At 35.4% G+C, this 18,287-nt stretch overlaps 1 protein-coding gene across 10 annotated transcripts in view; it reads right to left on the minus strand.

Moving 5' to 3' along the window:
- Window positions 1-18,287, minus strand: part of DMD (dystrophin) — a 2,113,108-nt gene that overhangs the window by 718,359 nt on the left and 1,376,462 nt on the right. For all 10 annotated transcript variants that reach the window (XM_064573900.1, XM_064573902.1, XM_064573903.1 and 7 more), the window contains one exon: window positions 167-331. In XM_064573900.1, coding sequence (XP_064429970.1) covers window positions 167-331 — 165 coding nt within the window. The remainder of the gene's footprint in view (window positions 1-166; window positions 332-18,287) is intronic.

Below are 18,287 nucleotides of genomic sequence, written 5' to 3' on the forward strand. Positions count from 1 at the left end.
GAATATATTATTGCTAGTAAGTGCTGTAAGACAAAACAAAAAATGCTAGTCAATTTATTATTATTATTAACATAACAACAATGATGATTATGATAATGGATGAGAAACTTAGTTCAGTGATGCTGCCATTTTTTGGAAAACAATATTTAAAGCAAAAAGCCCCTACCTTAATGTCAAATGGTTCCGTTTGATTTGGCTTATTGTAAATTTCCAACTGATTCCGAATAGGAGGCAGCCACAGAAGCAGATGATTTAACTGCTCTTCCAGCTGCCCAAGGTCTTTTATGTGTGCCTCAATTTCTCCTTGTTTCTCAGGCAAATCTCTAGAAACCTGCAAGGAAAAAAAAGAGGAAAAGATTCCCATGGTTTAAATAAAAAAGCAAAAAATAAATATATTCTAAAGTTATTTGCTTTAAAATGTTACAGAAATTTACTGAATTTGGTATTTTACTGGAGGATACGGATTACTCACATGGGTTACATGTTAGGATTTAATTCACATATTACAATCATTTATTAATAGTCTTCCCCCAAATCCTATGCTTTAAAGACAATAAGCATTTTTTTTTTCTTTTGGAAATTCAAAACACACACTCTCACAAATGCATACCCAACTCCAATAAAAGTAAAGAAGTATATTCATTTACTAAGCATAATGATGTATTGCATACTAGATGCCAGACATTCTGCCTTTATACTTCCTTCTAACTTTCTTTTATGTTAAGGAAAATTGTACAAGGGAATTCTTTTATACGCAACATAAAATGGGAAGGTAGGCTATAGTTTGTGGGTCTAAGTATAATCAAGTAAAACAAAATAAGATGATCGGAATGAAAAGGAAAAAAAAAAGACATTTGGATTAGAGTAGAATATATCAGTATGATTATAGGCTATTTTTATTAAGGGCTTACAATGTGCCAAATACCATGTTAGGAAGTTTCACATTTACAGCCTTCTTTAATCCACCCAACAATCCTATGATACAGATATTATTCTTTTCCCCATTTTATAAATGGATGATGACACTGGGGTTGAGAAACATGAAATACCTTGGAAAGGAGTAGGATACTCTGTTCAATATTGTGAAGTCTAGAGTTAGGCTGCTTGGTTTAAATCTTAATTCTAGTTCTTTCTAGCACCTGAGCCAAGTTTTCTTTAATTCTCAGTGCCTTCTATACAGAATGCAGAGAGTGACCATATCTGCTTCACAGGGTCACTATATGGATTAAATAAGGTAATTCATGTAAATAGCTGAGAGCAATATCCTGCATGATAGGGAATGGCAATAAAGCCATTACATGTTAGTGATTATGGCTTGAGCTCAAAGTGTAAGTAGGGAGCCAGGATAAGCAAGAGTAAAGACTTTTTCTTCCTATTGTCAAGGGCCAAAACAGGCACACAGTAGTAAAGAATGGGAACCTGTAATGGCAACTCTTTATGATATGATTAATACTATTCTATTAATATAAATATAACATTACATTATAACATGAACACACATGCTACAACATACGTCTATTATAAGATAATATGTTATTATAGATAACATTTTAAAATTTTAATTCCAGTACAGTTAACACACCATGTTATATTAGTTTCAGTTGTACAATATAGTGATACACCACTTCCCTACAACACCCAGTGCTCATCACAACAAGTGCACTCCTTAATCCCCATCACCTGTTTCACCCATCCCCTACTCACCTCCCCTCCGGTAACCATCAGTTTGTTCTCTACAGTTAAAGGTCTGTTTCTTGGTTTCTCTCTCTTTTTCTTTTGCTTGTTTGTTCTATTTTTTAGATTCTACATATGAGTGAAATCATACAAATCATATTTGTCCTTCTCTGACTTATTTTGCTTAGCATTATACTGTCTAGCTCCATCCACATCATTGCAAATGGCAAGATTTCATTCTTTTTCATGGCTGAATAATATTCCATTGTGTATTTTGTGTGTGTGTATACATACACACCACATCTACTTGTCCATTCACTTTTTCATGGACACTTGGGCTCTTCCATAATTTGGCTATTGTAAATAATGCTGTTATAAACATAGGAGTGCATGCATCCCTTTGAATTAGTGTTTTTGTATTTTTTGGGTAAATACTCAGTAGCGCAATTACTGGATTGTAGGATAGCTCTATTTTTAAGTTCTTGAGGAACCTCCATACTATTTGCCAGAGTGGCTGCATCTGTTTGCATTCCCACCAACCGTGCAAGAGGGCTCCTTTTTCTCCATATCTTCACCAATATTACAGAGAATATTTAAAAAGTAAACTAGATAAGTATATTAATATACTAGTGCATCATCTAAATAATGCCCCATACTTTGGACCATCTGCTTTAGATACTTTTGAAAGAACTAACTGAAGAACATTATGTTCCTTAATTGCACCCAAGAGGTATGAGGAGAAAGGGAGATACATTAATGGACAAAATAACTCATCAGTTGATTTACAGGAGAAGGAATTTTATATAAGCTCTGATTATATGTAAACAATATGTATTTTGAAACCTATAAAGGCATTTATATATATTGTGTAAAATGCATGGGTTAATATTTAGCTTGAGACTGACCTTAGGGTCCCACAACAATGTTTCCTTGGAATGCTAACTTTAAGATGATTGGGAAACATTGGGCCTGCATTGTTTGTTGTATAGAACTGTATCTGCTTTGGGAAAGCTGTGAATTGGAATACAGCCTATGGCCTCCATGACTAAAAATGGTATAAAAGATGGAAAGGAAATGGAGCCTGTGACTTCTATTTATTTTTTTATTTTTAATTTTTTTTATGTTATGTTAATCACCATACATTACATCATTAGTTTTTGAGGTAGTGTTCCATGACTCATTGTTTGCATATAACACCCAGTGCCCCATTCAGTACATGCCCTCTTTAATACCCATCACCAGGCTAACCCATCCCCCCAACCCCCTCCCCTCTATTTAAAGTGACCTGTGCAGACCTTGGTGTTCATCCCTGGCAGCCTTTCCCTCTGTGAGTAAGGAGTTAAAAAAGCAACGTGTGCAGGGAGCATGCAATGCTTGTTCATGGATAATGAACTGTGATGCTCTTATCTGCTCTATTTGACTTGTATCCTGCTATAAAGTCAGGTAAACAAAGTATTAGGTAAAGGCCTATTTGTGTTTCGTGAGTTCTAACCCATAATGACATCAATGGTGATGGACAATGTATTTGTGTGTGCATGTCTGAGTGTTTGTGTGTCTGTGTGTGTGTGTGCATGTGCGTGTGTGTGTGAGAGAGAGACAGAGAGTTGATATCACAAATGTAATTCCAGGTCTATAATACAGAATCTAATAATGCTTTCTACTTACCTTTTCCAGCATTTATAAGGAAGTTATGAGTTTATTTTTATCGGATTATTTTCTAGTCACAAGTACATGTGAAAAATACTTTATAGCTTCAACTTGTAGCGTCTAAAAGCCTCTACATTCTGAAGTTAATGGAAATAACAGCCATCATATTTTCTTAAAATCTCTAAAATTGAGCTATGAACTCATTTATATCTGATCACAAATAGGGTTCACATATCAGCACAGAAATCCAGGTAACTTTCAACTGAGATTGTTAGTCTTCTCACACTCGCAACCCATCCTTTCCTGGTTCTAGAGGTAGAACAATTCCAGATAGCAAACAGTTCAATGGGTGAGATTTGACTAATATCTGAAAAAAGTAAATGATAGCTTATAATGAGGTTGTGGGGCACGTGTAGTTTTCAGGTTAGTTATGACATCTGCACTGGGTATATCCTCACAGACCTTGTGCTTCCCACCATCATAGCATTTGCCTTATACTCTTTGTTATTTACATTGACTTCCCTCACTGAGCTTTGATTTCTGGATGAACTGAGTTCCTACACATGATAGGTTTTCAATAAATGTCTGGTGAATGAAAGATAAACAATTTCAAAATTTAGGATTAATTTTTTTTCAATTTAAGAAGCAACGCATGTCCAGAGTAGTCAACATAAAGAAGGTAATTTTATCCTCAAGTGAAATAGCCTTAATTAACAGACAAAGATATTAGTCGATTGGACTACATAAAAATGAGAGACTTTCGAATGGCAAAAAAAAAAAAAAAAAAATCCCCTAAAAACAAAGTCAAAGGACAAATGACAAATAGTGAAAAAAAAATATCTGTGACATCTCAGATAAGGGACTAATTTTCCTAAAACATAAGAAAGCTTCTGCAAATTAATTTTAAAAAGGCCAAAAAGCCAGAGAAAAACTGGACAGAAGTTAAGGACAGTCCACAAAAAAGAAAACATAAATGGATTTTAAACATACATAAAGAAGCTAGACTTTGTTGTAATGAGAGATCCGAAAATCTGATCTATTGCACTGACAAATATCCAAGTCTGAAACACACTATGCTGCCAAGGTTGTGGAAAATACATGATTATATATGACCAGTGGGATAGACAAACTGTTGTACCCTTGTGGAAGACAATTTGGCAATATCTACAAAATGCATGTAACCTTATATCCAGAATTTTGCTGCTAGGAATTTATCTTGTAGATGTATTTATGAAAGTAAAATCAATGCTTGGTGATGGTAGGGCAGATGGTGGATGGGGTAGAAGATTTTCACTATAATTTTAAATTTTTGCAAAATATATTACCTTCACAGAGAAATAAATTAATTTAGAAAGGAAACCTACCAGCTTTTCTTCCTGCCAAAAATAATGGTGAGAATATATGTTAATAACAAATCATTATTAATAGGATGTAACACATCTAAAGCCACCAGTTCAAAATTGTGATTATTTTCCTATGACAACATAACTTAGTTAATGGTAGGGTAGCATTTGAGACCTTCTGACCTATAATTTTTGTGATTCCCCACACCTTCAAAAGAGTCTTCAGGAGGGCGCCTGGGTGGCTCAGTTGGTTAAGCGACTGCCTTCGGCTCAGGTCATGATCCTGGAGTCCCTGGATCGAGTCCCGCATCGGGCTCCCTGCTCGGCAGGAAGCCTGCTTCTCCCTCTGACCCTCCCCCCTCTCATGTGCTCTCTCTCATTCTCTCTCAAATAAATAAATAAATAAATCTTTATTAAAAAAAAAGAGTCTTCAGGAATTGATGGCTTCTACACAGTTGATGGAAAAAGATAACGTGAATAATTTATGATGTGGAATATGAGTAGGTTTCGTGTCAGTTTTTATGTGGCTTAAAATTATTTACTATTACACTTACTACTTCATATTCTTATCAAAATATGTAAACAGTTTAATAGTAAAATGCATCATTTTCCCAATAATCTTTTTAAGTATTATGGAACCATACTCTTCATATGACACGTTCTCTGTGGTGAAAGCAAAAAAACACGTTCAGTTCCCTTATGTGTTAATTTAGTATCTAACCAAATCTTGACCTAATTTCACACAAGATTAGCTTTCCTTTTTTCAACTTCTGAATTTTAATTTCAAATGTGTAGAAATTTTAATAATAAGATAAACAGAGGTGTCTGTTTTAGAAATAAACAGATATTAAATACTTCATATCTTACACCAAAATGTTCAGAGAAATTAAAGTGTTAAGTGTAAAAAATTAATAACAGAACTAAAATAAAATATTGGCATGAAGAAGGCTTTTAGAAGCAGAAAGTAATGTGAATAAACTATTAAGTATAATATTTGTATTGCTCATTCAAAATTAAGGCCAATTAGTAGAATTAAAAACAAATGACAGCTGTGACTATTTGCAGTATCTATCAGACAAAGGGTTATAATCTTTCATATAAAAAGATCTTTCAATAAATGAAATGAGATGGAGAATCTATTGGAAAACTCAATGAAGAATTTAAACAGGAATTTGACAAAAAATGCAAACAGCCAATAAACAAAATATTAAAGAGGGCACGTATTGAATGGAGCACTGGGTGTTATATGCAAACAATGAATCATGGAACACTACATCAAAAACTAATGATGTAATGTATGGTGATTAACATAACATAATAAAATTTAAAAAAATAAAAAAAAAGTCCAACCACTAAGTAATCAGTGAAATGCAAATTAAAACAGCGATAATAAACCATCATTTGCCTATTATATTGGCTTTTGTCAAAGGTATTTGTCAGAGTTCTAGAAAATAAGCACTCTTATGATGTTTGTTGGAGGATGAATTCTTACATTTGTAGGGAGTAATTTGATAATTCATACCAAAAAGACTTCTACCCTGAAAACTATCAATATGCCTGAGAGATTAAGGAGAGCCTAAAAAAATAAAGGAGTATACCTTATTCCTCTCTTGGGAGAAACCAACTGGAAGATCCTATATTGTAAAGGTATCAACTCTCTTCAAATAATCTGTAAATTCAGTGCAAGCTCTATTAAAATTGCAACAGCTGGTTTTTAATAGAAAGTGACATACCAATTCTAAGATTTATATACAAATACCAAGGGCCAAGAATATCCAATGCAATCTTGAAGAACAACCAAGTTTAAGAATGTTCACTACCAGGTATCATTATTTAATATAATTAATTCTGTGTGATACTGCTGTGAGGGTAGACTATATGTACTTACTTAATTTATGACAATGGTGCCACTTCAGTTAAGAAGAAAGTGGATGATCTAGAAATACATATATTCTACAAGTGTTTGAAGTCAGAAGCAAGCTTGTCCTTGGTGAGGGGTAGTTGAGAAAGGGTTAATAATGGGCAGGAGCATGAAGTAAGCTCTTAGAATAAAGTTCTAATTCCTGATTTGGGTGTTAGTAGCATGGTATGCTAACTTTTAAGAAGTCTATTTCTATTTTTATGATCTGTATACTTTCCTATGTGTCTCTTATGCTTCAATATAAAAGAGTCTATGAAAATATTTTAAAAGCCTTAGGCTGGTAGTGCAATTGCTGGGTCCTAGGGTAGTTTTATTTTTAACTTTTTGAGGAACCTCCATACTGTTTTCCAGAGTGACTACACCAGTTTGCATTCTCACCAACAGTGTAATAGAGTTCCCCTTTCTCCACACTACTAGGTATTTACCCAAAGGATATGAAAATAGTGATTCAAAGGGATACATGCACCCCGATGTTTACAGCACCATTACCAATAGCCAAATTATGGAAAGAGCCCAAATGTCCATCGACTGGTGGATAAAGATGTGGCACATACATACAACGGGACATTACTCAGCCATATGTGGGTGAAGCTAGAGTGTATTATGCTAACTGAAATAAGTTAGAGAAAGACAAATAGGATTTCAGTCATCTGTGAAATTTAAGAAACAAAACAGATGAACATAGGGAAAAAGGAAGAGGGGCAAACCAGAAAAGAGACACTTAACTCTAGAGAATAAACTGAGGGTTACTGGACGGGGGGTGGGTGGGGGGATGGGCTAAGTGGGTGGAGGCTGTAAGGGAGGGCACTTGTGATGAGCACTGGTGTTGTATATAAGTGATGAATCACGAAATTCATCTACACCTGATATTAATAGTACACTGTATGTTAGCTAAATGGAATTTAAATAAAAACTTGAAAGGAGAAAAAAAAAGTACTCATTCCATTCAACTGGAAAATTTTACTTCTATGAATTTTCCTAGGGGAATATCAGAGATATACACAGAGACATGTGAATACCCAATTCTGTCATTTATACTAGTGAAAAACTGAAATAAAATCCCTCAAATGGAATAAATTACATCCATATAATGGGATACTTTGCATCCTTTAAAGTATATACTATGAAAAACACTCTACTTTGAAAATATTCATGACATGTTAATCGGTAAAAGGTAAGTTATACACCAAACATAAATTAGGTCTTCAATTTTCTGTATATATTTGGCATAACAGTATCTATCTACCTATCTGTATTTTTTTTAATTTTTTTTAAAGATTTTATTTATTTATTTGAAAGAGAGAGAATGAGAGACAGAGAGCATGAGAAGGAGGAAGGTCAGAGGGAGAAGCAGACTCCCTGCTGAGCACGGAGCCCGATGCGGGACTCGATCCCGGGACTCCAGGATCATGACCTGAGCCGAAGGCAGTTGCTTAACCAACTGAGCCACCCAGGCGCCCTACCTATCTGTATTTTTTAAATGACTAGAAATACATGAAATTATTAACCATAATTTTTTGGGGTGTTACCAATTAAAGATCATTTTTATGTAACTGTTGATATATTTTGGCATTTTATAAAGTTACTACACAGAAAGAGTATTATTTTGTATGTTTTAAATGTTAAATAAAAAGAAATAAATGGATTATACTGATTGGGTGACTGGCTATCCCTCTAAAATATCTGCTACAATAAAATTATCATTTTGACTTAGACTTTCAATATGCTGTAGGTACTATATGACAGCTTTTACTTATATTAGCTCCCTTAATCTCACCCATAATCCTATGAAATATATTTTTTCCTACAACTGACAAGTGAGGAAATTAAGGTTCACAACTATAAATAATATTCCTAAAGTTACTAGTAAGTTAAAAAAAAAATGTAGCATTAGACATCTGTGTTTTCCTGACTCCAAATTCTAACTTTCCTTTTCTCTTACCTGCCAAAACACAATTTCTCTGATCTTTCAAAATCTAATGTATTACTTGATAAATGGAGTATTGAAATTCATACTTTTCAAAAGCTTTTAATATTTATGGGAACAATCTATATCCTTATTGCTCATTACTATTAATGAGATATATACATTTAGAAGTCAACTTTAATATAACCAATACAAATGAAATGTATATAAACATATTGAAAAAAATACTATTTGACATTTGTTAATTCAAGACTATTACATAGGGATTACAAGGTAAATTAGGAAGCTTAGTGAATAAATTTTTGGATGATGATTAACCCAAAACCATGATTAAATGATCTTCATGCAATTGTAGTGTCTTCTACATTTTGGTAGATTTGTCATCCATTTTAAAATAGAGACATAGACAGGCACAAAAACAGACACATAGATCAATGGAACAGAGTAGAGAGCCCAGAAATGGACCCACAACTATATGGTCAGCTAATCTTTAATAGAGTCGGAAAGAATATCCGATGGAAAAAAGACAGTCTCTTTGACAAATGGCCTTGGGAAAACTGGACAGCGACATGCAGAAGAATGAAACTGGACCACTTTCTTACACCATATACAAAAATAAATTCAAAATTGATGTAAGACCTAAATGTAAGACGGAAACCATCAAAATCCTAGAGGAGAACACAGGCAGCAACCTCTTTGACCTCAGCTGCAGCAACTTCTTACTAGACATGTTCTGGAGGTAAGGGAAACAAAAGCAAAAATGAACTACTGAGACCTCATCAAGATAAAAAACAAACAAACAAAAATAAAAAAATAAACTTCTGCACAGAGAAGGAAACAATCAAAAAACTAAAAGACACCTGATGGGATGGGAGAAGATATTTGCAAATGACATATCAGAAAAAGGGTTAGTATTCAAAATCTATAAAGAACTAACAAACTCAGCACCCAAAAAACAAATAATCCAGTTATGAAATGGGCAGAAAATGTGAATAGACATTTCTCCAAAGAAGACATCCAGATGGCTAACAGACACATGACAAGATGCTCAACACCACTCATCATCAGGGAAATACAAATCAAAACCACAATGAGATACCACCTTACACCTGTCAGAATGGCTAAAATTAACAACTCAGGAAACAATAGATGTTGGTGAGGATGTGGAAAAAGGGGAACCCTCTTACACTATTGGTGGGAATGCAAGCTAGTACAACCACTCTGGAAAACAGTATGGAGGTTCCTCAAAAAGAGAAAAATAGAGCTACCCTATGACCCTGCAATTGCCCTACTAGGTATTTACCCAAAGGATACAAAAATGCTGATTCAAAGGGGCACATGCACCCCAATGTTTATAGCAGCATTATCAACAATAGCCAAAGCATGGAGATAGCCCAAATGTCCATTGACTTATGAATAAAGAAGAGGTGATATATATATATATATATATATATATGAATATTACTCACTCATCAAAATGAATGAAATCTTGCTATTTGCAATGATGTGGATGGAGCTAGAGGGTATTATGCTAAGCGAAATAAGTCAGTCAGAAAAAGATAAATATCATATGATTTCAGTCATGTGGAATTTAAGAAACAAAACAGATGAAGATAGCAGAGGGGAAGGAAAAATAAAATAAAACAGAGAGGGAGGCAAATCATAGAAGACTATAGAGAACAAACTAAGGGTTGCTGCTGGAGGGGAGGTGGGTGGGGGGATGTGCTAAATGGGTGATGGGCATTAAGGAGGGCACTTGCTGGGATTAGCACTGGGGGTTATATCTAAGTAATGAATCACTAAATTCTACTCCTGAAACCAAGACTACACTAAAAGTTAACTTGAATTTAAATGAAAAATAAAAAATAGAGACATAGACAAAATAAGTTGTTATAATAAATAAAAATGGTAAGAGAAAATTGCAAATTCAGATACATAGCAATTTTTGTGATAAATTAGCATTATTTCCAAAGAATTTAATGATAAATGCTGAATCCTGAACCTTTCATACTTAAAAATATAGGTGATACTTGGTCAAATTTTAGCTCAATTTAAAAATTCTGAGCTCATACAATTCCAAACTAAATACCAGGTGAGTGAAATTTTGGTGTAAAAAAATAAAGCCATACAAATAACAAAAATGTGGGTAAATGTTCTTACAATTTTGATGTAAAAGTTATAATTTTGATTTTAAAACCATAAAGTGACTGTTTTAAATCCATAACAATCTAAAACTTCCTTATATTAAAAAATTAAACAAGCCAAAGAAAAATCAAAACCATAGGCAATGTGCCTTAAATGCCTTGAAAGACACTCAAGATAAAACCACTCTCACAGATCAATAGGAAAAAGATAAATACTCAACAGAAAAAAAAAAATGAACAAGGATCACAAATGGACCATTTATGAAAGAAGAACTGTAACTGACCTATAAGTCTATTAAAACTGTTTAACTTCACTAGAAACCACAGAAATCAAATTCAAACAGTAAGGCGTAAGGTTGCACCTATTGATTTGGCAAAGATTTTTTTTTAAAACTTCTTGTATTACAGTACAGCAGTGTCACGTAATAGCAACAGTACAAGGATTCAGGCCCTCTCCAAAAGTACTAGTAAGTAAGTTGGACCATCCCTCTGGGAAGGCTAGGGCTGGGAGTGGATTAGGTAGAGTTTTGCGCTATGTGTTCAAATATAAACATATTCTCACTCTTAGACCAGAAATTCAACTTTTCATATTTTATCGTAAGGCAACAATGCTGTGTACACATGTTAAATCACAAGAATGTTTGCCACAGCCTCACTTACAGATGCAAAACATTTGAAATTGCTTCCACACTCACCAATAGGGTAGGAGTTAAAAGTTATGGAACATCCATCCAGTTACATACTCTGCGGATGTGTAATAAGTGACATACATGTGTATTTAGTAATATGGAAAACATACGTGGTATGTCAAAAGTATAAAAGTTTTAATTTCTGGGTAATAGGTCATTTTTTCTCAGCTGCATTTTTTTTTTATTTTAAAGATTTTATTTATTTATTTGACAGAGAGAGACACAGTGAGAGAGGGAACACAAGCAGGGGGAGTGGGAGAGGGAGAAGCAGGCTTCCCGCCGAGCAGGGAGCCCGATGTGGGGCATGATCCCAGGACCCTGGGATCATGACCTGAGCCGAAGGCAGATGTTTAACAAACTGAGCCACCCAGGTGCCCCTCTCAGTTGCATTTTTAATTTGTCTGCAATGAACATGAACTACTTTAAATCAGAAAATGGCTGTTTTAAATATAGGCATAGGGCGCCTGGGTGGCTCAGTTGGTTGAGCGACTGCCTTCAGCTCGGGTCATGATCCTGGAGTCCCGGGATCGAGTCCCACATTGGGCTCCCTGCTCGGCGGGGAGTCTGCTTCTCCCTCTGACCCTCCCCCCTCTCATGTGCTCTCTCTCTCTCTCTCATTCTCTCCCTCAAATAAATAAATAAATAAATAAATAAATAAATAAATAATCTAAATATAGGCATACATACATACTTGTTTGGTAGAAATAGATGATTTGTTGTAGTCCTTACGATGTGTGAAGCAGTAGTCTAAGAGGTTTTTTTTTTTTTTTTTTTTACATATCAACAACATTTAGTTATAAGAACACTATGATGTAGGTACTATTATTATCTATATTTTATAGGTGAAAAATTGACAAAGAGAGGCTAAGTGATTTGCCCAAGTTCACATAGCCTGTAAGTGATAACCAAGCTAGACTTTGAACCCAAGAAGTTCAGCTCAGAAACGCATGCACTTAACCACCTGTACTACTTTCCCTTCCATTCTTTTTAGCTACAGGACTTTGAGAAAACACACCGAAAATAGCACAAAAGAAAGTCTACTTTCTTTCACAGCAGTTCTTAGAATAAATTCCCTCAGTTACTTATTAGATCTTATGCAATTTCTTCCTAACTTTGAAAGTATGTGGGATGATAAAGTCCTCTTGTCCTTGCAACTACTAAATTCAACTTCCAAAATTGCCCCTTGCTTTCTTTTCGTGCTTACATCATGTGACTGATTCCCAATCGTCTCCAAATTCTTTAGCCTGGCCCTCTACAATCTGACCTCATCTGACCTACTGTTCACATCTTTCTAATAACAAAACTCCATTTTGGTAAATGGTGATCTCATTATTCTGGGCATGCCCTTGACTGCCTTCTGTTCCTCTGTCATCGTCTGCTCCGCCATTAAAATGTCTTCTTTTTCCTCAATGAAATATCTCTTTTCCTAATTGACACATATAAAACCTTTTCCATCCTTCATGTTTTGGGTAAAGAAAGTGCCACCTTCTCAGAGAAGATTGCCTAATCCCTCCGGATAGAAATAATTATTCTTTCTAATAAACTCTGTATCATTTATTATCTGTGCTACTTCATCAGGCCCCGTCAGGTACTGCTGTTTTCCATATTTTACTAGTCTCCCTTTTGCACTTGTATTTTCTTCCCTTACATTTCCCCGAAAGCTTGAAAACACAAACACACACCAGCACACCACACACATTACACACATATAACTACGACTGAATGCTTCATCTTTGTATACACTTTCTCTTATGTGGTATAGCACTTGTTAAATGAACAATCACACACACCAATCACTTGCAGAGAAGACAAAAGGTAAAGCTGAGGATTAAAAGCAGCAATAAAGAGGGCACGTATTGCATGGAGCACTGGGTGTTATACGCAAACAATGAATCGTGGAACACTACATCAAACACTAATGATGTAATGTATGGTGATTAACGTAACATAATAAAAGACAATTTAAAAAAAGCAGCATTCTCTTCAGAGTGCTTCTATTCTCACATATGTTGCATTTTTTAACTGTGCTTCTTGTTTGAGTCTATGTGTGAATGCCCAAGCTCACGAGAACAGCAAGAACAGGTCTTGCCCAGCAGCTAGGCTGGTGAAATAGGATTTGAGTACACCTGAGCATGAAAGGGTAGACTCTAGTCAGTCAAGAAGAGCAAGAAACATGGGTAGAAGACTCAATTCTTGACATTTTCTTTCAGTTACATTGATGTCATGAATTCTGGAGCTAGAGAAGAGATGGGATATGCAGAAACATTGCCTGTGCAATTAAGTCAATGAATATTTACCTAGTAACTATTTTTCTTCCAACCACCACCCTATATATTATCCACAAGTGTACTGTTTTTTTTTTAATTGATTCAAGTCGCTCATTGTATGGCTAAGTATAAACCTTCACCGCCAACACCCCCTGCACACACCCTGCACGACAGCTAGATAGCAGTGCACTCTGAATGCATCTTGAACAAATACTCCCTTGCCACCAACCAAAATAATTTTTAAAAACCTTCCAAAATTTAGTAATACCAATTGAGTAATTCAAGTAGACCATTATTGTCTTCGGGATAAAATGCATGAGCTAGGAAACATTTGGGGACCTCATTTCACCTTGCGTATTTTTCTACCTCAATAAATTAAAGCCACTGGGCAACCAGAACTTAGGAATGATATATTTTCCAGCACAATCCTCAATTATTTTTTACAACTGGTCTCATGGTAAAGTATCTCTCACTAGGAGGTCATTTACTTTCTCTCCCTCTGGAAATTTAATAAAATAATAATGAATATTAAAGTGAAAAATACATTATGGCTATATGCCACCAGACATTTAAAATTATAAATCCATATACAATTTTGAACTGACCAATTATAATTTATTTTTAGGACAGGCACCCTCCAATGGCATAGCTATTGGAATTTTCCTTTAAACGTAAGTGGATTTTCTTTTAAAACATGCGGTTTTTAAGTACAATGTTTCAAGATCTGTATTTTCTATATTGTGTTCAGTTCTACCTGAATATAAGAGTGAAGTCTCCTGTATCAGACCATGGTGTATATTAGTTTCATTGCATAACCACTTCATTAGCACACTTGGATTTTGTTACTGTTGCTAAGGATCCAAAACACATAATACATGATGAGGTAAATGAACATTCCTAGGGAGATTTCAAAGTCAGCAAAATTTGATGTACAATAAATAGGTTTGCCTTCCTTGGAGAACTGGGCCCTTATTACCACACTAAACCCATATTGGCTTTTAAATAAACCTTGGTGTTCATGAGCAGTATTCTCGTTCATTAATTTCTTAGTTTGCAAATAAGCAACTAATTCCATAGTAAAATAATCCTTAATAATATACGTAGTTCATGGAAAAAATGTTTTTTGACTGTTCACCTTGATTTAAACCTACCGTACCCTAATATTAGGTAACCAGCTCTGTGATGGCTCCCAGAGGCATTAGACAAGTGAAGTGAATGAAATTGATTTGCCCAAACTTCAATAGCTATCATTTATCTTCTAAAATGGATTTGATAGGGATTTACACCCACCTAACTATCTATCTACTCACACACTCTTTACTACATAATGTGATTTTGATCACATACTGTTTAAACCCTGAGGATAATAAAACTTACAAAGAGGTTAACACGTAATTTATACGACACATACACATACCACAAAATCTGCTGGTAAAAATTAACCCCATATTTTTCTCTCTCCTTCTCTCCCAGCTCATACTCATTCTAGAACAAGGAAAGAACTACTTTATTCTCACACTCTCCTATCAGCAGTCTTTGTTCTTTTTTGCTGGGCAGAGACCAGGGCAGCAGCCTGGCTGATATACAGAAAGGTCCTCTGGATGGTTAGGAAACACAGTTTTTTATTGTGTGTGTGTGTCTGTTTTGCTTCATCAAGGAAAACTAAGCCAGGATCTGTGTAAATCTACCTAACCAACAAAAATCATAACAAATTATAATAGTTTGATATTTATTAAGATCATCCTTGAGCTGTCAGGAAAAAGTAGCTATTTTATTTTATTATTTTATTTTATTTTATCTTATTGAGAGAGAGAGAAAGAAAAAGAGAGAGAGAGAGGTGGGGGGAGGGGCAGAAGAAGAGGGAGCAAGAGAATTCTAAGCAAGCTCTACACCCAGCACAGAGCCCAATATGGGACTCGATCTCACCACCCTGAGATCATGACCTGCACTGAAATCAAGAGTCGGACTTTTAATCGACTGAGTCACCCAGGTGCCCCCAAATTAGCTTTTTTAACAATAGAATTTTTAAAAACCAGAGTCCTCTCCTTTGTTAACATACAAATCATTAGGGGCACCTGGGTGGCTCAGTCGTTAAGCGTCTGCCTTCGGCTCAGGTCATGATCCCAGGGTCCTGTGATCGAGCCCCGCATCGGGCTCCCTGCTCGGCGGGAAGCCGACTTCTCCCTCTCACACTCCCCCTGCTCGTGTTCCCTCCCTCGCTGTGTTCCTCTCTGTCAAATAAATAAATAAAATCTTTAAAAAAAAAAAACCACATACAAATCATTATACTTCAGAATATAATCATTAGAGAAAAAGGGTGAAAAACACACTGCATGATCACATATCGATTTTAAAGAAATTGCATTAGAAACAATTTAACTACTTAAACATAACTTTAAACTTAAATTACTTAAAATAAATATAATTTAAAAATCAGTTCCTCAGTCATACTTGTTACCTCTCCAATGCTCAAAAGCCACAATGTATTGGACAGCACAGACAGAGAACATATCCATCCCTGCAAAGAGTTATCTTGGACAGCACTACAAGCCATACTATAGTGCTTGCTTGAGGATTGATGTACCTAAAAGCCTTAACAATCCTTGTGATTTCTTTTTAAAGTAGAATAAAATATTTTAGAAAAGAATCCAGGAGTGTTCAAGTACATAAACAAATGTGACTGTTTTGAGAACATGACAATGAATTGCTGCTTTTAATCTGAACCGTTTCTGGCTAGAAAGTTTGTTGTTTTCTAACATTCATCTTCTAAAAGGAAGAAAATCACCACGTTGGAAAAAAAAAAACACTTCTATTTCTTTCCCTTCCTCTGAATCATTTTATTATGTTTAAAAATATCAAGATTAAAAAGTATTTTTGTAACAAATGGCATAATCTGCATAACTCACATCTATATATTCTCCGTGCAATAGTCTCTATTTGCAAATGGATGCATTATTATTATTTATACCACGAAGTAAATGCATATTGCATTACCCAAGAAATGAAATATGCCTAGGAAGAAAATCAAAGTCCCCAGGAGTTTCAATCTTGCTGATAAATAAGAAACTAATATGATACAGAATAGTTATTCCTGGAAATAGGGACTTTGGGGGGGGGGTGTTTGTTTTGAACACAAAAAGGAGAGGATGTGTCATTGGTGTATGTGAAGATGAAGCTTTACTAGCTGTGCAGACATTATAAAGGGAATAAAACCCCAGGGTGGGTAGCTCTCTTCCTGCTAGCCAGAAGAGAAAAAGAGCACAGATATAAATTTGAAAAAGAAGACAATTTGATTTCTTTAGAGAAAACAAAAACCAAAAACCAAAAAAATCTGGGCAGAAGGCAGGGCCCAAACTACTTATTTTTCTGCCAAGATTGTTGCTATCAGCCCATCTGAACAAAAGTCTAGGGCAGGGGACAGCAAAGTCTGGCTCATGAATCAAATCCAGCTGCCGCTTGTTTTTATACAGTCTGAGAGCTAAGAATGACTTTTCACATTTTAAATAATTGTTAAAAAAATTAAAAGACACGTGACACGTGGAAATTATACGAAATTCAAATCTGTGTCCACGTATAAAGTCATACCAGAATCCTCTGCACTCATTCTTTGCATGCTGTCTCTGGCCACGTTTGCACCAGCAAGGCAGCCCAGAGTAGTCACGGGAAGACCCTTATGGCCTGCAAAGCCTAACATCATGACCATCTGTGCCTTCACAGAGTTTGCCGACCCTGCTCTGGAGGACCACGGAGTTGCTGACTCAGTCTCCAGTCCTTCTAAGTCTTTTCCCTGCTTGTCTCCCAGAGCTGCTTTAAGGGGTGGGTGGGTGAGGGAGGTGCCCAGGGTTCAGTGTAGGAGAAACACTTTTAAACACAGCATCCATGAACTCCTGCCTCCTGGGCAAACCCCTTGGGTAACTTGGAAAATGTACGAGGACAGCGACCTCCATAGGAAATTTTTAAAAAATCCATCCTCCTCCTCATCTGTTGTTGAGGAAGTTTCTGTGGCTAGTATTTGCAAATATCTGATTTGGCAGGGCCATTTACCTGGGACCAGCTAGCTCAAGCTTGCAAGGGTAGCTAGCTGAGACTGGAACCTCAATATCATATGGGGCAAGTGTCTAGCAAGACTGAACTGTCTATATTATTATTTAACTCTAAAATCTTTTCATTTACTTTCCCAGGAGTTATAGGATTCAGAAAAAGCAAAAGAAAATAGAACAAAGAACTTAAAAAATGGAAATGATGACCCAACATAAAAGCCAGAAAAACAAACTTAAAAAATATTGTTATTATATCTTGTAAGTTACTGTTAGCCTTGATGAGCCCTGAACTGCACTGGTCAACATGCTTGACCCTAGCTACATGGGGCTACTGAGCCCCTGGAAGGTGGCTATTTGGAACAGAGAATGAGAATATGTGTGAAATACAAAGTGAATTTCAAAGACTTCACACAAAACATTTTAATATTTTCATACTCACTAAAATGTCAAAGTGATACCATTTCAGATACACTGAGTTAAATATATTATTAAAATTAGTTTTACCTGTTTATTTTTACATTTTAACACAGCTACTAGAACATCTAAAATTATATACGTGGCTTGCGTTATATTTCCATTTGACAGCACTGGTATAGAATAGTGCTATGCATCTAGAAATGGCAAAAACATTAAAT

This window comes from Mirounga angustirostris, unplaced genomic scaffold (assembly GCF_029215605.1).
Source record: "Mirounga angustirostris isolate CCGP_5_RB_7025 unplaced genomic scaffold, mMirAng1.0.hap1 SCAF_11, whole genome shotgun sequence".
In the NCBI taxonomy this organism is placed as follows: Eukaryota; Metazoa; Chordata; class Mammalia; order Carnivora; family Phocidae; genus Mirounga; species Mirounga angustirostris.